The sequence below is a fragment of the Oncorhynchus tshawytscha genome, linkage group LG22 (assembly GCF_018296145.1).
Source record: "Oncorhynchus tshawytscha isolate Ot180627B linkage group LG22, Otsh_v2.0, whole genome shotgun sequence".
NCBI classification, from domain to species: domain Eukaryota; kingdom Metazoa; phylum Chordata; class Actinopteri; order Salmoniformes; family Salmonidae; genus Oncorhynchus; species Oncorhynchus tshawytscha.
The window spans coordinates 43,082,830-43,106,342 of record NC_056450.1 but is presented as its reverse complement, the minus strand read 5'-3'; the positions used below and the strand labels follow the sequence as shown (position 1 = coordinate 43,106,342).

At 46.2% G+C, this 23,513-nt stretch overlaps 1 protein-coding gene across 1 annotated transcript; it reads left to right on the top strand.

Annotated features, from left to right (window-relative positions):
- Positions 1-911: 911 nt before the first annotated feature.
- Positions 912-2,721, top strand: LOC112241543 (neuropeptides B/W receptor type 2-like). The gene is made up of 2 exons (XM_024409617.2): positions 912-1,054; positions 1,199-2,721. Exon 2 carries the CDS (start codon positions 1,362-1,364, stop codon positions 2,394-2,396), a length of 1,035 nt encoding a protein of 344 aa, XP_024265385.1. The 5' UTR covers positions 912-1,054; positions 1,199-1,361; the 3' UTR covers positions 2,397-2,721.
- Positions 2,722-23,513: the final 20,792 nt, after the last annotated feature.

Below are 23,513 nucleotides of genomic sequence, written 5' to 3'. Positions count from 1 at the left end.
CCCACTGAGCTAAATCCCACAAGAATGTGTTAGCCCACTGAGCTACAGCCTAGAATTAACTTTGTTTCAACCAAGCCAAACAGAGACCACCCTAACTCAGAAACACCAGAGGTCTGAGGCCATGTACCGTAACTAACAGATATAAATTATGTATAAGTCTATATTACAGAGGGGTTATGAAAAGTGTCCTCCCATCACAGACCACTGTAATGTCCCCATCACAGACCACTGTAATGTTCCTATCATAGACCACTGTAATGTTCCCATCATAGACACCTGTGATGTTCACACTGTAATGTTCACACTGTAACAACACCAAGGCAATCAATATAACATTATATTGCCCAGATACACTTAGAGTCCAGGAGCAATAACAACCTCTAGGATCTCCATCCATACAGAAAAAAGATAATCACTCATAGCAGCCATACCACACAGCAACATGCCAACAGTTACGCTTTACAATAAATACACCAAGTGTCTATGCAGAGGAGTAATATCATCACTTGGCTATTCCTCACTACAGGACAGGAAGTATAGCAACACTTCTGGGTACCTACAGCAAGCTGAGTGTCTCGTGCCTCACTGCGCGCTGTGCTGTGGACTGACGTCACCCGTCTGTGTTTTCCTCCGGTCCAACTGGTTGGGACGTGGACATCTCCAGTTCGCTGCTGCTGCTGCTGCTCACCGCAGCACAGAAGACAGAAAGGAAAAGGAGCGAGCCTCCACGAGCACGGTAAGTCCCTAATTGAGCTATTGTTTTTGTTACTTTTGATTGTGGCACAAACATGACACAAGCATGATTGCCCACGAGATATGGCATGTGTATGGTCTGGAAAAGAAATACATTTCTGCACTCTCAGTTTAAAATAACATTTGTAATTGTGGTCCTATTGCAGGTTATAACTCAAACAGTGCGTCACCACCGGGCACACACTGGTTGAATCAACGTTGCTTCTACATCATTTTGAATTCAATTACTTTGAACCAACGTGGAGCTGGCTGGGAATATACGTTGAATTGACGTCTGTGCCAAGTGGGTCTAATCGTATAGGTGGGTGTTGTGTTTATCCAATCCATTGTGATAGATGTGGGTTAAATTATGATATAATGTGTTGTGAATGAACTATTAACAGCAGAAGAGGTTTGTTGTGATGTACTGCTTTTCATTTGTATTCCATATTTCTGCTCTCCATAGATTTCGTGATGCGGAATGCATGCGTAAAATCAGACAGAGCCGACCTACACAAGAGCCAAAATGACACTTCACCACTGCCTGTTTTACCTCTAAACAAACATGCATCCTGAACGACGTGCTTTCCTCTATTCTTACTTGCAATAAACATTAGAAGACTTAGAAGATGGAGAATATATCTATCTCGAACAGCCGCAGGGTATTTCCGGTGTTGTGTAACGAATCCACGGACTACTATTATATGAGCGCGACTAACCGGACAGATCTGAACTGCACGCCCCAATCAGAGTTCTACTTTTACGCGGACCTCTACATAGTCCTGCCTGTGATCTATTCGGTAATATGCGCCGTGGGTTTAACGGGGAACACGGCCGTTATCTACGTTATCCTCAAAGCGCCTAAAATGAAGACGGTGACCAATATGTTTATCCTAAACTTGGCGATAGCCGACGACCTGTTTACCCTGGTCCTACCCATCAACATCGCCGAGCACCTGCTCCACTACTGGCCCTTAGGAGAGGTGCTGTGTAAGGTCATCCTGAGCATAGACCACTATAACATCTTCTCCAGTATCTACTTCCTGACGGTCATGAGTGTGGACCGTTATCTGGTCGTTCTGGCGACGGTGCGTTCCAAGCGTATGCCGTACCGCACGTACCGCGCGGCCAAGATAGTGAGCCTGTGCGTCTGGATCCTCGTGATTCTTATCGTGATGCCTTTCACTGTATTCGCCGGGGTCTACATTAGTCCCGATGACTTGGACCGGAAAAGCTGCGTCCTCAGCTTCCCGAGCCCGGAGAGTTTGTGGTTCAAGGCGAGCCGGATATACACCCTGATCCTCGGCTTTGCCATCCCGGTGTCGACCATCTGTATTCTCTACACCATGATGCTGTACAAACTACGGAACATGCGCCTCAACTCCAACGCCAAAGCGCTGGACAAGGCTAAAAAGAAAGTAACTATTATGGTGTTTATAGTCTTAGCGGTGTGTCTGTTCTGTTGGACGGGGTTTCACCTCAGCACCATAGTGGCTCTCACCACCGACCTGAGGACCACTCCGCTGCTCATCGGGTTGTCCTACTTCATCACCAGCCTCAGCTACGCAAACTCTTGTCTGAACCCTTTTCTTTACGCCTTTCTGGATGACAGCTTCAGGAAAGCGTTCAAAAAGATGCTAGAATGTAGACCGGCAGGAATGTAATTTCCTACAGGCTTAGTGGATAGTGGATACAATATGGTATGATAATATTGATGCCATTCAAAAATAAACTATGATCATATTATTTATGTTTGCTTGAATCTACATTAGGTGATTATCATTGTTGCCATGGTATGACTTAAATATTTAATATTTAACATGGAATATATAACATGGAATAAATAATATGGAATCATATGGATTCTGGCCAGGTTTGGAGGGGAGTATTTCTTTTTTATGGACAATTGTCTCCCCCTGGTGTCCTGAGAAGGCAGGTAGCCTCCACTGTAGTGAGGGCAGGTAGCCTCCACTGTAGTGAGGGCAGGTAGCCTCCACTGTAGTGAGGGCAGGTAGCCTCCACTGTAGTGAGGGCAGGTAGCCTCCACTGTAGTGAGGGCAGGTAGCCTACACTGTAGTGAGGGCAGGTAGCCTCACTGTACTGTAGTGAGGGCAGGTAGCCTCCACTGTAGTGAGGGCAGGTAGCCTACACTGTAGTGAGGGCAGGTACTGCCTCCACTGTAGTGAGGGCAGGTAGCCTACACTGTAGTGAGGGCAGGTAGCCTACACTGTGAGTGAGGGCAGGTAGCCTCCACTGTAGTGAGGGCAGGTAGCCTCCACTGTAGTGAGGGCAGGTAGCCTCCACTGTAGTGAGGGCAGGTAGCCTCCACTGTAGTGAGGGCAGGTAGCCTCCACTGTAGTGAGGGCACTGGTAGCCTACACTGTGAGTGAGTGAGGGCAGGTAGCCTACACTGTAGTGAGGGCAGGTAGCCTACACTGGAGTGAGGGCAGGTAGCCTCCACTGTAGTGTGGGCAGGTAGCCTCCACTGTAGTGAGGGCAGGTAGCCTCCACTGTAGTGTGGGCAGGTAGCCTACACTGTAGTGAGGGCAGGTAGCCTACACTGTAGTGAGGGCAGGTAGCCTGTACACTGTAGTGAGGGCAGGTAGCCTCCACTGTAGTGAGGGCAGGTAGCCTCCACTGTAGTGAGGGCAGGTAGCCTACACTGTAGTGAGGGCAGGTAGCCTCCACTGTAGTGAGGGCAGGTAGCCTCCACTGTAGTGAGGGCAGGTAGCCTCCACTGTAGTGAGGGCAGGTAGCCTCCACTGTAGTGAGAAGGCAGGTAGCCTACACTGTAGTGAGGGCAGGTAGCCTCCACTGTAGTGAGGGCAGGTAGCCTCCACTGTAGTGAGGGCAGGTAGCCTCCACTGTACTGTACTGTGTGAGGGCAGGTAGCCTCCACTGTAGTGAGGGCAGGTAGCCTACACTGTAGTGAGGGCAGGTAGCCTCCACTGTAGTGTGTGGGCAGGTAGCCTCCACTGGTGAGGGCAGCCTCCACTGTAGTGAGGGCAGGTAGCCTCCACTGTAGTGAGGGCAGGTAGCCTCCACTGTAGTGAGGGCAGGTAGCCTACACTGTAGTGAGGGCAGGTAGCCTCCACTGTAGTGAGGGCAGGTAGCCTCCACTGTAGTGAGGGCAGGTAGCCTCCACTGTAGTGAGGGCAGGTAGCCTACACTGTAGTGAGGGCAGGTAGCCTCCACTGTAGTGAGGGCAGGTAGCCTCCACTGTAGTGAGGGCAGGTAGCCTACACTGTAGTGAGGGCAGGTAGCCTACACTGTAGTGTGGGCAGGTAGCCTCCACTGTAGTGAGGGCAGGTAGCCTCCACTGTAGTGAGGGCAGGTAGCCTCCACTGTAGTGAGGGCAGGTAGCCTACACTGTAGTGAGGGCAGGTAGCCTCCACTGTAGTGAGGGCAGGTAGCCTACACTGTAGTGAGGGCAGGTAGCCTCCACTGTGTAGTGAGGGCAGGTAGCCTACACTGTAGTGAGGGCAGGTAGCCTCCACTGTAGTGAGGGCAGGTAGCCTACACTGTAGTGAGGGCAGGTAGCCTACACTGTAGTGAGGGCAGGTAGCCTCCACTGTAGTGAGGGCAGGTAGCCTCCACTGTAGTGAGGGCAGGTAGCCTACACTGTAGTGAGGGCAGGTAGCCTCCACTGTAGTGAGGGCAGGTAGCCTCCACTGTAGTGAGGGCAGGTAGCCTCCACTGTAGTGAGGGCAGGTAGCCTACACTGTAGTGAGGGCAGGTAGCCTACACTGTAGTGAGGGCAGGTAGCCTCCACTGTAGTGAGGGCAGGTAGCCTCCACTGTAGTGAGGGCAGGTAGCCTCCACTGTAGTGAGGGCCCTACACTGTAGTGAGGGCAGGTAGCCTCCACTGTAGTGAGGGCAGGTAGCCTACACTGTAGTGAGGGCAGGTAGCCTACACTGTAGTGAGGGCAGGTAGCCTCCACTGTAGTGAGGGCAGGTAGCCTCCACTGTAGTGAGGGCAGGTAGCCTCCACTGTAGTGAAACTATGGGGCTTTAACAGTGATGTAGCCTATAGACTTTGCTGTAAATACATAGCCGTTATTCTGGCCTGTCATTCAAATCAAATTTTATTTGTCACATACACATGGTTAGCAGATGTTAATGCGAGTGTAGCGAAATGCTTGTTAACCATAGACAAACTGGGTCAACTATAGTGCATAGTCCTAAACTAATTCTACTTTTCAGTCAGTCTATCTTACGGATAATAATAACAATATATTTCCATGTTCAAGTTCAAGTAATCGTTTGTGTTGACATGACACACATTGAAAATGACTTGTTGCTTTTTTCCGATACCAAGAGTGTCCACATGTTGTGTTCATAGGTAGCAGTTAAACGCTGTATCATACAGACATCAATTCATTGATTTTTATATCTGATGACAAATAAAACATAAGCAAACAACTGTGTGGTTTATTTGTAGGGGGGGAAATATAGGCCATCATTTATAATGGACCTTAGAGAGAACACTGTGGTTTATTTGTAGGGGGGCTCTCGTTCACAATGGACCTTAGAGAGAACACTGGTTTATTTGTAGGGGGGCTCTAGTTCATAATGGACCTTAGAGAGAACACTGTGGTTTATTTGTAGGGGGCTCTAGTTCATAATGGACCTTAGAGAGAACACTGTGGTTTATTTGTAGGGGGCTCTCGTTCACAATGGACCTTAGAGAGAACACTGGTTTATTTGTAGGGGGCTCTAGTTCATAATGGACCTTAGAGAGAACACTGGTTTCTTTGTAGGGGGCTCTAGTTCATAATGGACCTTAGAGAGAACACTGGTTTATTTGTAGGGGGCTCTAGTTCATAATGGACCTTAGAGAGAACACTGGTTTCTTTGTAGGGGGCTCTAGTTCATAATGGACCTTAGAGAGAACACTGGTTTATTTGTAGGGGGGGAAATCTAGTTCATAATGGACCTTAGAGAGAACACTGGTTTATTTGTAGGGGGCTCTAGTTCATAATGGACCTTAGAAGAACACTGGTTTATTTGTAGGGGGGCTCTAGTTCATAATGGACCTTAGAGAGAACACTGGTTTATTTGTAGGGGGCTCTAGTTCATAATGGACCTTAGAGAGAACACTGGTTTATTTGTAGGGGGCTCTAGTTCATAATGGACCTTAGAGAGAACACCGTGGTTTATTTGTAGGGGGCTCTAGTTCATAATGGACCTTAGAGAGAACACTGGTTTATTTGTAGGGGCTCTAGTTCATAATGGACCTTAGAAGAACACTGGTTTATTTGTAGGGGGCTCTAGTTCATAATGGACCTTAGAGAGAACACCGTGGTTTATTTGTAGGGGGCTCTAGTTCATAATGGACCTTAGAGAGAACACTGGTTTATTTGTAGGGGGCTCTAGTTCATAATGGACCTTAGAGAGAACACTGGTTTATTTGTAGGGGGGCTCTAGTTCATAATGGACCTTAGAGAGAACACTGGTTTATTTGTAGGGGGGCTCTAGTTCATAATGGACCTTAGAGAGAACACCGTGGTTTATTTGTAGGGGGCTCTCGTTCACAATGGACCTTAGAGAGAACAATGTGGTTTATTAGTAGGAGGGGAAATATAGGCCATCATTTATAATGGACCTTACAGAGCACACTGTGGTTTATTAGTAGGAGGGGAAATATAGGCCATCATTTATAATGCACCTTAGAGAGAACACTGTGGTTTATTTGTAGGAGGGGAAATATAGGCCATCATTTATAATGGACCTTAGAGAGAACACTGTGGTTTATTAGTAGGAGGGGAAATATAGGCCATCATTTATAATGCACCTTAGAGAGAACACTGTGGTTTATTTGTAGGAGGGGAAATATAGGCCATCATTTATAATGCACCTTACAGAGCACACTGTGGTTTATTTGTAGGAGGGGAAATATAGGCCATCATTTATAATGGACCTTAGAGAGAACACTGTGGTTTATTAGTAGGAGGGGAAATATAGGCCATCATTTATAATGGACCTTACAGAGCACACTGTGTGGTCTCATGTCGACCACATTCCATGCCATGTGATGTGTAGATCCAGCCGTATGCATCAATACCAAACTAATCAAATCACAGTTTATTTCGTCACGTTCATCGGATAAAGGGTGCAAATGGTGACAGTGAAATGTTTACTTACAAGCTCTCAAGAGTGCAGTACACTTAAAAAAATAATTCACAAATATTTAATAAAAGGTCATAAAAAATAATATTGTAAATATATACTTAATAACAAAATACAGTATAAAAAGAAATGTGCTTAAATACATTGAAATGAATGAATAATGCAGTTAGATATAAGCAATGTTTAGTTCCATCCTTTAAAAATGTCAGCAGTCATTACAGTACACTTTACTTACTCAATGGATATGATTTATCTGCTGACTGTCACATAGACTTACATACTAGAAGTACAGTCCTGTTTAAATACACAGAACCTGTAGAACCACAGAACCTGTAACGATTGTCATCTGGAGAAAGAGAGGAGGACCAAGGTGCAGCGTTCATAGAAGGAAATCAGTCAATTTTATAATAAATTCATTAGGCCCTAATCTATGGATTTCACGTGACTGGGCACGTAGCCGTTGAATGTTCATTTCTCTACCATAAGCCGCTTCCGACGTCGTTTTAGAGAATTTGTCTGTACGTCAAACCAGACTCACAATCCGAAGAACCCGTTTACCCATACCAGCCCAGGACCTCCACATCTGGCTTCTAAACCTGCAGAATCGTCTGAGACCAGCCACCTGGACACCTGACAACCAGACACCTGGACACCTGACGACCAGACACCTGGACACCTGACGACCAGCCACCTGATAAAACTGAGGAGTATTTATATCTGTAATAAAGCCCTTTTTGTGGGGAAAACTTGTTCTGATTGGCTGGGCCTCGCTCCCCCTATGGGTAAACGGGGTCTTCAGGTTATGAGTCTGGTTTGACGTACTGACAAATTCTCTAAAACGACGTTGGAAGCTGCTTATGGTAGAGAAATTAACATGAAATTCTCTGGCACCAGCTCTGGTGGACATTCCTACAGTCAGCATGCCAATTACACGCTCTCTCAAATCTTGAGACATCTGTGGCATTGTGTTGTGTGAGAAAACTGCATATTTTAGAGTGGCCTTTTATTTTCCCCAGCACAAGGTGCACCTGTGTAATGATCATGGTGTTTAATCAGCTTCTTGATATGCCACACCTGTCAGGTAGATGGATTATCTTGGCAAAGCAGAAATGCTCACTAACAGGGATGTCAACAAATTAGACAAATAAGCTTTTTGTTCATAATGGAACATTTCTGGGATCTTTTATTTCAGCTCATGAAACATGTGACCAACACTTTGCGTTTATGTTTTTGTTCAGTATAAATGTTACCAGGCAATCACTGTTCAGTAAGCTAAATGATTTCTTATTAAAAATAAAATAAACAATCATGTCCAATGATACATTGTGCTAACCTAGATATCTCCAGAGTCATATAGTGTTTTTAGTGAGTTGAGCCAACTCTAGACATTCAATAGACCAGCCTGGTTGCCAGTCTGTTTAGAAAACATTCCACTCCTTGTAGGCCTACTCAATGACAAGGAGTGGAATGTTATCTAAAACAACTGGCAACCAGGCTGGACATTCAGATACATAACATGATTTAAATAATAGAAAATGGATTCTATTCCCACGTTGTGTTAATGGAAATGCTAACATCGGGACCATAGAATGTTACAATGTCATGTTAAAGGGGGAGCCTAACAGAAACGGTGGAGGAGGAGCCTCACAACCAGATAGAGGAGGAGGAGCCTCACAGCCACATAGGGGAGGAGGAGCCTCACAGCCACATAGAGGAGGAGGAGGGAGGAGGAGCCTCACAGCCACATAGAGGAGGAGCCTCAAAGCAACACTAGGAGGAAGAGGAGGAGCCTCACAGCCACATAGAGGAGGAGGAGCCTCATTGCCACATAGAGGAGGAGGAGCCTCACAGAAACGGTGGAAGAAGAGCCTCACAGCCAGATAGAGGAGGACGAGCTTCACAGCCACATAGAGGAGGAGGAGCCTCATAGCCGCATAGAGGAGGAGGAGCCTCACAGAAACGGTGGAGGAGGATCTCACAGCCACATAGAGGAGGAGTAGCCTCACAGCCACATAGAGGAAAAGGAGCCTTACAGCATCTCAAAGGAGGAGGACCCTCACAGCCACATAGAAGAGGAGGAGCCTCACAGACAAGTAGTACCCCACTATAACCTCTACCCCACTATAACCTCTACCCCACTATAACCTCTACCTCACTATAACCTCTACCTCTACCCCACTATAACCTCTACCTCACTATAACCTCTACCTCTACCCCACTATAACCTCTACCCCACTATAACCTCTACCCCACTATAACCTCTACCTCACTATAACCTCTACCCCACTATAACCTCTACCCCACTATAACCTCTACCTCCCCACTATAACCTCTACCTCACTATAACCTCTACCTCACTATAACCTCTACCCCACTATAACCTCTACCTCACTATAACCTCTACCTCTACCCCACTATAACCTCTACCCCACTATAACCTCTACCTCTACCCCACTATAACCTCTACCCCACTATAACCTCTACCCCACTATAACCTCTACCTCTACCCCACTATAACCTCTACCTCTACCCCACTATAACCTCTACCTCACTATAACCTCTACCTCTACCCCACTATAACCTCTACCTCACTATAACCTCTACCTCTACCCCACTATAACCTCTACCTCACTATAACCTCTACCCCACTATAACCTCTACCTATAACCTCTACCTCTACCCCACTATAACCTCTACCTCTACCCCACTATAACCTCTACCTCTACCCCACTATAACCTCTACCTCTACCCCACTATAACCTCTACCTCTACCTCACTATAACCTCTACCTCACTATAACCTCTACCTCTACCACACTATAACCTCTACCTCACTATAACCTCTAACTCTACCCCACTATTATCTCTACCTCACTATAACCTCTACCTCTACCCCACATTAACCTCTACCTCTACCCCACTATAACCTCTACCCCACTATAACCTCTACCCCACTATAACCTCTACCCCACTATAACCTCTACCTCACTATAACCTCTACCTCTACCCCACTATAACCTCTACCCCACTATAACCTCTACCTCTACCCCACTATAACCTCTACCCCACTATAACCTCTACCTCTACCCCACTATAACCTCTACCCCACTATAACCTCTACCCCACTATAACCTCTACTCCACTATAACCTCTACCCCACTATAACCTCTACCTCACTATAACCTCTACCTCTACCCCACTATAACCTCTACCTCTACCCCACTATAACCTCTACCTCTACCCCACTATAACCTCTACCTCAACCTCACTATAACCTCTACCCCACTATAACATCTACATCTACCCCACTATAATCTCTACCTATACCCCACTATAACCTCTACCTCACTATACCCTCTACCCCACCATAATCTCTACCTATACCCCACTATAACCTCTACCTCTACCCCACTATAATCTCTACCTCTACCCCACTATAACCTCTACCTCTACCCCACTATAACCTCTACCTCACTATAACCTCTACCCCACTATAATCTCTACCTATACCCCACTATAACCTCTACCTCTACCCCACTATAACCTCTACCCCACTATAACCCCTACCTATAACCCCACTATAACCTCTACCCCACTATAACTCTACCCCCCCACTATAACCTCTACCCCACTATAACCTCTACCCTACACTATAACCTCTACCTCTACCCCACTATAACCTCTACCCCACTATAACCTCTACCTCTACCCCACTATAACCTCTACCTATAACCTCTACTATAACCTCTACCCCACTATAACCTCTATAACCTCTACCCCACTATAACCTCTACCTCTACCCCACTATAACCTCTACCCCACTATAACCTCTACCTCACCCTCACTATAACCTCTACCCCACACTATAACCTCTACCTATAACCACCCCACTATAACCTCTACCCCACTATAACCTCTACCTCACCCCATAACCTCTACCCTACCCCACTATAACCTCTACCCTACTATAACCTCTACCCCACTATAACCTCTACCTCACCCCACTATAACCTCTACCCCACTATAACCTCTACCTCTACCCCACTATAACCTCTACCTATAACCACTATAACCTCTACCCCACTATAACCTCTACCTCTACCCCACTATAACCTCTACCTCACTATAACCTCTACCACACTATAACCTCTACCCCCGCTATAACCTCTACCCCACTATAACCTCTACCCCACTATAACCTCTACCTCTACCCCACTATAACCTCTACCCCCCACTATAACCTCTACCCTAACCTCTACCTCTACCCCACTATAACCTCTACCCCACTATAACCTCTACCCCACTATAACCTCTACCTCTACCCCACTATAACCTCTACCCCACTATAACCTCTACCTCTATAACCCCACTATAACCTCTACCCCACTATAACCTAACCTCTACCTCTACCCCACTATAACCTCCACCCCACTATAACCTCTACCTCACTATAACCTCTAACCCCACTATAACCTCTACCTCACTATAACCTCTACCTCTACCCCTATAACTATAACCTCTACCCCACTATAACCTCTACCTCACTATAACCTCTACTATAACCTCTACCCCACTATAACCTCTACCTACCCCACTATAACCTCCCCCCACTATAACCTCTACCCCACTATAACCCTACTATAACCTCTACCCCCACTATAACCTCTACCCCACTATAACCTCTACCCCACTATAACCCCTATAACCTCTACCCCACTATAACCTCTACCCCACTATAACCTCTACCTCTACCCCACTATAACCTCTACCCCACTATAACCTCTACCCCACTATAACCTCTACCCCACTATAACTACCCCACTATAACCTCTACCCCACTATAACCTCTACCCCACTATAACCTCTACCCCACTATAACCTCTACCCCACTATAACCTCTACCCCACTATAACCTCTACCCCACTATAACCTCTACCCCACCCCACTATAACCTCTACCCCACTATAACCTCTACCCCACTATAACCTCTACCCCACTATAACCTCTACCTCTACCCCACTATAACCTCTACCCCACTATAACCTCTACTCTACCCCACTATAACCTCTACCCCACTATAACCTCTACCCCACTATAACCTCTACCCCACTATAACCTCTACCCCACTATAACCTCTACCCCCACTATAACCCACTATAATAACCTCTACCCCACTATAACCTCTACCCCACTATAACCTCTACCCCACTATAACCTCTACCTCTACCCCACCCCACTATAACCTCTACCCCTACCCCACTATAACCTCTACCCCACTATAACCTCTACCTCTACCCCACTATAACCTCTACCCCACTATAACCTCTACCCCACTATAACCTCTACCCCACTATAACCTCTACCTCTACCCCACTATAACCTCTACCCCCCCACTATAACCCCCACTACCCCACTATAACCTCTACCCCCCCACTATAACCTCTACCCCACTATAACCCCACTATAACCTCTACCTCTACCCCACTATAACCTCTACCCCACTATAACCTCTACCCCACTATAACCTCTACCTCACTATAACCCCACTATAACCTCTACCCCACTATAACCCCTACCTATAACCCCACTATAACTATAACTCTACTATAACCTCTACCCCACTATAACCTACTACCTATAACCCCCCACTATAACCTCTACCCCACTATAACCTCTACCCCCCACTATAACCTCTACCTCTAACCTCTACCCTACCCCACTATAACCTCTACCCCACTATAACCTCTACCTCCACTATAACCTCCCCACCCCACTATAACCTCTACCTCTACCCCACTATAACCTCTACCTCACTATAACCTCTACCCCACTATAACCTCTACCTCACTATAACCTCTACCCCACTATAACCTCTACCCCACTATAACCTCTACCCCACTATAACCTCTACCCCACTATAACCTCTACCTCTACCCCACTATAACCTCTACCCCACTATAACCTCTACCTCTACCCCCCCACTATAACCTATAACTCTACCCCACTATAACCTAACCCCACTATAACCTCTACCTCTACCCTCACCCCACTATAACCTCTACCCCACTATAACCTCTACCTCACTATAACCTCTACCTATACTACTATAACCCTCTACCCCACTATAACCTCTACCCCACTATAACCTCTACCCTCTACCTCTACCCCACTATAACCTCTACCCCACTATAACCTCTACCCTACCCCACTATAACCTCTACCCCACTATAACCCCACTATAACCTCTACCCCACTATAACCTCTACCTCTACCCCACTATAACCTCTACCCCTATAACCTCTACCCCACTATAACCTCTACCCCACTATAACCTCTATACCCCACTATAACCTCTACCTCACCCCACTATAACCTCTACCCCACTATAACCTCTACCTCACTATAACCTCTACCCCACTATAACCTCTACCTCTACCCCACTATAACATTTACCCTACTATAACCTCTACCCCACTATAACCTCTACCTCACTATAACCTCTACCCCACTATAACCTCTACCTCTACCCCACTATAACCTCTACCTCACTATAACCTCTACCTGACTATAACCTCTACCCCACTATAACCTCTACCTCTACCCCACTATAACCTCTACCTCTACCTATAACCTCTACCTACTATAACCTCTACCTCTACCCCACTATAATAACCTCTACCCCACTATAACCTCTACCCCACTATAACCTCTACCTCACTATAACCCCACCCCACTATAACCTCTACCCCACTATAACCTCTACCTCTACCCCACTATAACCTCTACCCCACTATAACCTCTACCCCCACTATAACCTCTACTATAACTCTACCCCACTATAACCTCTACCCCACTATAACCTCTACCTCTACCCCACTATAACCTCTACCTCTACCTCTACTATAACCTCTACCCCACTATAACCTCTACCCCACTATAACCTCTACCTCACTATAACCCCACTATAACCTCTACCTCTACCCCACTATAACCTCTACCCCACTATAACCTCTACCCCACTATAACCTCCCCACTATAACCTCTACCTCTACCCCACTATAACCTATAACCTACCCCCCACTATAACCTCTACCCCACTATAACCTCTACCCCACTATAACCTCTACCTCCACTATAACCTCTACCCCACTATAACCTCTACCTCTACCCCACTATAACCTCTACCCCACTATAACCTCTACCCCACTATAACCTCTACCCCACTATAACCTCTACCCCACTATAACCTGTACCCCACTATAACCTCTACCCCACTATAACTACCCCACTATAACCTCTACCCCACTATAACCTCTACCTCTACCCCACTATAACCTCTACCCCACTATAACCTCTACCCCACTATAACCTCTACTACCCCACTATAACCTCTACCCCACTATAACCTCTACCCCACTATAACCCCACTATAACCTCTACCTCTACCCCACTATAACCTCCTCTACCCCACTATAACCTCTACCTCTATAACCTCCACTATAACCTACCCCACTATAACCTACCCCCACTATAACCTCTACCCCCCCACTATAACCTCTACCCCACTATAACCTCTACCTCCCACCCCACTATAACCTCTACCCCACTATAACCCTACCTATAACCTCTACCCCCACTATAACCTCTACCCCACTATAACCTCTACCCCACTATAACCTCTACCCCACTATAACCTCTACCTCACTATAACCTCTACCCCACTATAACCTCTACCTCACTATAACCTCTACCCCACTATAACCTACTACCCCACTATAACCTCTACCCCACTATAACCTCTACCCTACACTATAACCCCACTATAACTCTACCCCACTATAACCTCTACCTCTACCCCACTATAACCCACTATAACCTCTACCTATAACTACCCCACTATAACCTCTACCCCACTATAACCCTACCCCACTATAACCTCTACCCCACTATAACCTCTATAACACTATAACCTCTACCCCACTATAACCTACCTCTACCCCACTATAACCTCTACCTCTACCCCACTATAACCTCTACCCCACTATAACCTCTACCTCTACCCCACTATAACCTCTACCCCACTATAACCTCTACCCCACTATAACCTCTACTACCCCACTATACCCCACTATAACCTCTACCCCACTATAACCTCTACCCCACTATAACCTCTACCTCTATAACCCCACTATAACCTCTACCCCACTATAACCTCTACCTCTACCCCACTATAACCTCTACCCCACTATAACCTCTACCCCACTATAACCTCTACCCCACTATAACCTCCCCCACTATAACCTCTACCCCACTATAACCTCCCTACCCCACTATAACCTCTACCCCACTATAACCTCTACCTCTACCCCACTATAACCTCTACCCCACTATAACCTCTACCCCACTATAACCTCTACCTCTACCCCACTATAACCTCTACCCCACTATAACCTCTACCCCACTATAACCTCTACCTCTACCCCACTAACCTAACCCCACTATAACCTCTACCCCACTATAACCTCTACCTCTACCCTACACTATAACCTCTACCCCCCACTATAACCTCTACCCCACTATAACCTCTACCCCCCCACTATAACCTCTACTACCCCACTATAACCTCTACCTCTACCCCACTATAACCTCTACCCCACTATAACCTCTACCCCACTATAACCTCTACCCCACTATAACCTCTACCCCACTATAACCTCCCCCACTATAACCTCTACCCCACTACCTCTACCCCACTATAACCTCTACCCCACTATAACCTCTACCCCACTATAACCTCTACCCTACCCTACCCCACTATAACCTCTACCTCTACCCCACTATAACCTCTAACCCCCACTAAACCTCTACTACTAAACCTCTACCTCTACCTACCCCACTATAACCTCTACCCCACCCCACTACTAACCTCTACCCCACTATAACCTCTACCTCTATAACCCCACTATAACCTCTACCCCACTATAACCCCACTATAACCTCTACCTCTACCCCACTATAACCTCTACTATAACCTCTACCCCACTATAACCTCTACCTCTACCCCACTATAACCTCTACCTCTACCCCACTATAACCTCTACCCCACTATAACCTCTACCTCTATAACTCTACCCCACTATAACCTCTACCTCCCCCACTATAACCTCTACCCCACTATAACCTCTACCTCTACCCCACTATAACCTCTACCCCACTATAACCCTACCCCACTATAACCTCTACCCCCCCACTATAACCTCTACCTCTACCCCACTATAACCTCTACCCCACTATAACCCCTACTACTATAACCCTACTATAACCTCTACCTCTACCCCACTATAACCTCTACCTCTACCCCACTATAACCTCTACCCCACTATAACCTCTACCCTACACTATAACCTCTACCCCACTATAACCTACTACCCCACTATAACCTCTACCCCACTATAACATTTACCCCACTATAACTACCCCACTATAACCTCTACCCCACTATAACCTCTACCCCACTATAACCTCTACCCCACTATAACCTCTACCTATAACTACCCCACTATAACCTCTACCCCACTATAACCTCTACTATAACCTCTACCCCACTATAACCTCTACCCCACTATAACCTCTACCCCACTATAACCTATAACCTCTACCTCTACCCCACTATAACCTCTACCCCACTATAACCTCTACCTCTACCCCACTATAACCTCACTATAACCTCTACCTACTATAACCTCTACCTGACTATAACCTCTACCCCACTATAACCTCTACCCCACTATAACCTCTACCCCACTATAACCTCTACCCCACTATAACCTCTAACCTCTACCCCACTATAACCTCTACCTCTATAACCCCACTATAACCTCTACCCCACTATAACCTCTACCCCACTATAACCTCTACCCCACTATAACCTACTACCTCCTCTACCCCACTATAACCTCTACCCCACTATAACCTACCCCACTACCCCACTATAACCTCTACCCCACTATAACCTCTACCCCACTATAACCTCTACCTCTACCCCACCTAACCTCTACCCCACTATAACCTCTACCTACCCCACTATAACCTCTACCTATAACTACCCCACTATAACCTCTACCCCACTATAACCTCTACCTCTACCCCACTATAACCTCTACCCCACTATAACCTCTACCCCACTATAACCTCTACCTCTACCCTCACTATAACCTCTACCTCACTATAACCTACCCCACTATAACCTCTACCCCACTATAACCTCTACCCCACTATAACCACTATAACCTCTACCCCTCTACCCCACTATAACCTCTACTATAACCTCTACCCTATAACCTCTACCCCACTATAACCTCTACCTCTACCCCACTATAACCTCTACCTCTACCCCACTATAACCTCTACCCCACTATAACCTCTACCTCTACCCCACTATAACCTCTACCTCACTATAACCTCTACCTCACTATAACCTCTACCCCACTATAACCTCTACCTCTACCCCACTATAACCTCTACCCCACTATAACCTCTACCTCTACCCCACTATAACCTCTACCCCACTATAACCTCTACCCCACTATAACCTCTACCCCACTATAACCTCTACCTCACTATAACCTCTACCTCTACCCCACTATAACCTCTACCCTACTATAACCTCTACCTCACTATAACCTCTACCTCTACCCCACTATAACCTCTACCCCACTATAACCTCTACCCCACTATAACCCCTACCTACTATAACCTATAACCTCTACCTCTACCCCACTATAACCACTATAACCTCTACCTCTATAACCCCCCCACTATAACCTCTACCCCACTATAACCTCTACCCTACCCCACTATAACCTCTACCTCACTATAACCTCCACCCCACTATAACCTCTACCCCACTATAACCCCTACCTATATAACCCTACCCCACTATAACCTCTACCTCTACCCCACTATAACCTCTACCTCTACCCCACTATAACCTCTACCCTACCCCACTATAACTATAACCTCTACCCCACTATAACCTCTACCCCACTATAACCTCTACCTCTACCCCACCCCTACCCCACTATAACCTCTACCCCACTATAACCTCTACCTCACTATAACCTCTACCCCTACCCCACTATAACCTCTACCCCACTATAACCTCTACCCCACTATAACCTCTACTATAACCTCTACCCCACTATAACCTCTACCTCTACCCACTATAACCTCTACCCCACTATAACCTCTACCTCTACCCCACTCCCACTATAACCTCTACCCCACTATAACCTCTACCTAACCTACCCCACTATAACCTCTACCCTACCCCACTATAACCTCTACCCCACTATAACCTCTACCCCCCCACTATAACCTCTACCCCCCACTATAACCTCTACCTCACTATAACCTCTACCTCACTATAACCCTACTATAACCTATAACCTCTACCCCACTATAACCTCTACCCCACTATAACCTCTACCCCACTATAACCTAACTATAACCCTCTACCCCACTATAACCTCTACCTCTACCCCACTATAACCCCCTACCCCACTATAACCTCTACCTCACTATAACCTCTACCCCCACTATAACCTCTACCCCACTATAACCTCTACCTACCACTATAACCTCTACCTCTACCCACTATAACCTCTACCTACCCCACTATAACCTCTACCTCACTATAACCTCTACCCCTACCCCACTATAACCTCTACCTCTACCCCACTATAACCTCTACCCCACTATAACCTCTACCCCACTATAACCTCTACCTCACTATAACCACTATAACCTCTACCTCTATAACCCCCACTATAACCTCTACCTCTATAACCTCCACTATAACCTCTACCCCACTATAACCTCTACCTCTACCCCACTATAACCTCTACCCCCCCACTATAACCTCTACCTCTATAACCCCACTATAACCTCTACTATAACCTCTACCTCTACCCCACTATAACCTCTACCCCACTATAACCCACTATAACCCCACTATAACCTCTACCCCACTATAACCTCTACCTCTACCCCACTATAACCTCTACCTCTACCCCACTATAACCTCTACCACACTATAACCTCTACCTCATTATAACCTCTACCCCACTATAACCTCTACCTCACTATAACCTCTACCTCTACCCCACTATAACCTCTACCCTACTATAACCTCTACCTCACTATAACCTCTACCTCTACCCCACTATAACCTCTACCCCTATACTACCCCACTATAACCTCTACCCCACTATAACCCCTCCTACCCCACTATAACCTCTACCTATAACCTACCTCTACCCCACTATAACCTCTACCCCCCACTATAACCTCTACCCCACTATAACCTCTACCTCTACCCCACTATAACCTCTACCCCACTATAACCTCTACCTCATTATAACCTCTACCCCACTATAACCTCTACCTCACTATAACCTCTACCTCTACCCCACTATAACCTCTACCCTACTATAACCTCTACCTCACTATAACCTCTACCTCTACCTGACTATAACCTCTACCTCTACCCCACTATAACCTCTACCCCACTATAACCTCTACCCCATTATAACCTCTACCCCACTATAACCTCTACCTCACTATAACCTCTACCCCACTATAACCTCTACCCTACCCCACTATAACCTCTACCTCTACCCCACTATAACCTCTACCCCACTATAACCTCTACCTCTACCCCCCACTATAACCTCTACCCTCACTATAACCCCCACTATAACCTCTACCCCACTATAACCTCTACCTATAACACTCTACCCCACTATAACCTCTACCCCACTATAACTCTACCCCACTATAACCTCTACCTCTACCCCACTATAACCTCTACCCCACTATAACCTCTACCCCACTATAACCTCTACCCCCCCACTATAACCTCTACCTCCCCCACTATAACCTCTACCTCACTATAACCTCTACCCCACTATAACCTCTACCTCTACCCCACTATAACCTCTACCTCTACCCCACTATAACCTCTACCCCACTATAACCTCTACCTCTATAACCCTACCCCACTATAACCTCTACCTCTACCCCACTATAACCTCTACCTCCCCCACTATAACTCTCTACCCCACTATAACCTCTACCTCTACCCCACTATAACCTCTACCCCACTAACCCCCCATAACCCTACCCCACTATAACCTCTACCTCTACCTCACTATAACCTCTACCACACTATAACCTCTACCTCATTATAACCTCTACCCCACTATAACCTCTACCTCACTATAACCTCTACCTCTACCCCACTATAACCTCTACCCTACTATAACCTCTACCTCACTATAACCTCTACCTCTACCCCACTATAACCTCTACCTCTACCCCACTATAACATCTACCCCACTTTAACCTCTACCTGACTATAACCTCTACCTCTACCCCACTATAACCTCTACCTCACTATAACCTCTACCCCACTATAACCTCTACCCCACTATAACCTCTACCTCTACCCCACTATAACCTTTACCCCCCACTATAACCTCTCTACCCCACTATAACCTCTACCTCTACCCCACTATAACCTCTACCCCACTATAACCTCTACCTCTACCCCACTATAACCTCTACCCCACTATAACCTCTACCTCTACCCCACTATAACCTCTACCTCACTATAACCTCTACCTGACTATAACCTCTACCTGACTATAACCTCTACCTCACTATAACCTCTACCTCTACCTCACTATAACCTCTACCTGACTATAACCTCTACCTGACTATAACCTCTACCCCACTATAACCTCTACCCCACTATAACCTCTACCCCACTATAACCTCTACCTCTACCCCAACTATAACCTCTATAACCCCCCACTATAACCTCTACCCCACTATAACCTCCCCCCCACTATAACCTCTACCTCTACCTCTATAACCTCTACCTCTACCCCACTATAACCTCTACCTCTACCCCACTATAACCTCTACCCCACTATAACCTCTACCCCACTATAACCTCTACCTCTACCCCACTATAACCTCTACCCCACTATAACTCTACCCCCCCACTATAACCTCTACCCCACTATAACCTCTACCTATAACCTACCCCACTATAACCTCTACCCCACTATAACCTACCCCACTATAACCCTACCCCACTATAACCTCTACCCCACTATAACCTCTACCCCACTATCCCCCACTATAACCTCTACCTCTACCCCACTATAACCTCTACCCCACTATAACCTCTACCCCACTATAACCTCTACCTCTACCCCACTATAACCTCTACCCCACTATAACCTCTACCTCTACCCCACTATAACCTCTACCCTCTACCCCACTATAACCTCTACCCCACTATAACCTCTACCTCTACCCCACTATAACCTCTACCCCACTATAACCTCTACCTCTACCCCACTATAACCTCTACCCCACTATAACCTCTACCCCACTATAACCTCTACCCACTATAACCTCTACCCACTATAACCTCTACCTCTACCCCACTATAACCTCTACCCCACTATAACCTCTACCCCACTATAACCTCTACCCCACTATAACCTCTACCTCTAACCCTTCACTATTTGTAAACAACAAGTTATTTCACTTAATTATCTATTAAAGACTATTACCACACAATCCTCAACATATTCTCTTCTTGAGTGTTTGCGAGAGTTCAAGTCCAACAGGAGCATAGTTATAACAAGTTTGTTCTAGAGTCTGTTTTTGGGAAGGCGCTGCGGTCTGTGAATTCCCCTCAGGGGATTCTTGTCTAACTGTATAAGAGAGCCAAGTTTCTTCAGAACATTGTTAAAACCAAAGCTAAGCAAAACTTGTTTATCTGCTTTAAACAAATGACATTAGGTTGATGTTGTAGAGCTGCACATAGATGATTTTATAGGGACCAGACCGACTTAATGGTTAGATGTTTTCCAGCAGTGTTGCTGTACGTATCACACATGATGAACTTCTGTTGGAGACAGGCTCAGCTAATATGAATTTGACATTACACTCACAGATTAACACTCACAGATTGACACTCACAGATTAACACTCACAGATTAACTTACTTCTTGAAGTAATCTTTATTTTAAATACTACATTTTTTTAAATACAATTTACTGCTAAATAAATAAAACAGAAATCAACAACAGTTCACTCCTGTGTTGTAATTGCACAGTACTACCACCAGAGAGTAGTATAACTCCATGCAGTACTCAGTACTACCACCAGAGAGCAGTATAACACCATAGGGTACTCAGTACTACTACCAGAGAGCAGTATAATTCCATGCAGTACTTAGTACTACCACAGAGCAGTATAACTCCATGCAGTACTCAGTACTACTACCAGAGAGCAGTGTAACTCCATGCAGTACTCAGTACTACCACAGAGCAGTATAACTCCATGCAGTACTCAGTACTACCACAGAGCAGTATAACTCCATGCAGTACTCAGTACTACCACCAGAGAGCAGTATAACCCCATGCAGTACTCAGTACTACCACCAGAGAGCAGTATAACTCCATGCAGTACTCAGTACTACCACCAGGGAGCAGTATAACCCCATGCAGTACTTAGTACTACCACCAGGGAGCAGTATAACTCCATGCAGTACTCAGTACTACCACCAGGGAGCAGTATAACACCTTGCAGTACTCAGTACTACCACCAGGGAGCAGTATAACTCCATGTTGGCTTCAGGGCTAAAAGCAGACAGGAGTATTACAATCAAAGTCAAACACTAGATGGCACTTGAATGCCTGTTTGTGAGTGTGTGTGTGTGTGTGTGTGTGTGTGTGTGTGTGTGTGTATGTTCTGTCTCTCATGTTATGTATCCTGTCTATGATTTAATGTTTGGCTTCCTCTCTTCAGCCATGCAGACAACCATTACGATATCATCACATTTCTAATCTCCACCGGATCAATAGAAATTAAGGTAATGATTAGGTCTGTACGCAGAGAGAGAGGAGAGAGGAGAGAGAGAGAGGAGCGAGAGAGAGAGAGTGAGAGAGAGAGGAGACAGAGAGGAGAGAGAGAGAGAAAGAGAGAGAGGAGACAGAGAGAGAGGAGAGAGAGAGGAGACAGAGAGAGAGGAGAGAGAGAGGAGACAGAGAGGAGAGAGAGAGAGAAAGAGAGAGAGGAGACAGAGAGAGAGGAGAGAGAGAGGAGACAGACAGAGAGGAGAGAGAGAGACAGAGAGAGAGGAGACAGAGAGAGAGGAGACAGAGAGAGAGAGAGAGAGAGGAGACAGAGAGAGAGGAGACAGAGAGAGATGAGAGAGAAGACAGAGAGAGAGAGGAGACAGAGAGAGAGGAGAGAGAGAGAGGAGAGAGAGAGGAGACAGAGAGAGAGGAGGCAGAGAGAGATGAGAGAGAGAGGAGACAGAGAGAGAGGAGAGAGGAGACAGAGAGAGAGGAGAGAGAGAGGAGACAGAGAGGAGACAGAGAGAGAGGAGAGATAGTCTTCTCAGTCATGTTGACACTGGTCCACTACCAGGTCATGTGTCTTCTCAGTCATGTTGACACTGGTCTACTACCAGGTCATGTGTCTTCTCAGTCATGTTGACACTGGTCTACTACCAGGTCATGTGTCTTCTCAGTCATGTTGACACTGGTCTACTACCAGGTCATGTGT

What these genes read in the sequence shown, in the direction of transcription:
- LOC112241543 (XM_024409617.2), top strand. Translation starts at nt 1,362, where the DNA reads ATGGAGAATATATCTATCTCGAACAGCCGCAGGGTATTTCCGGTGTTG.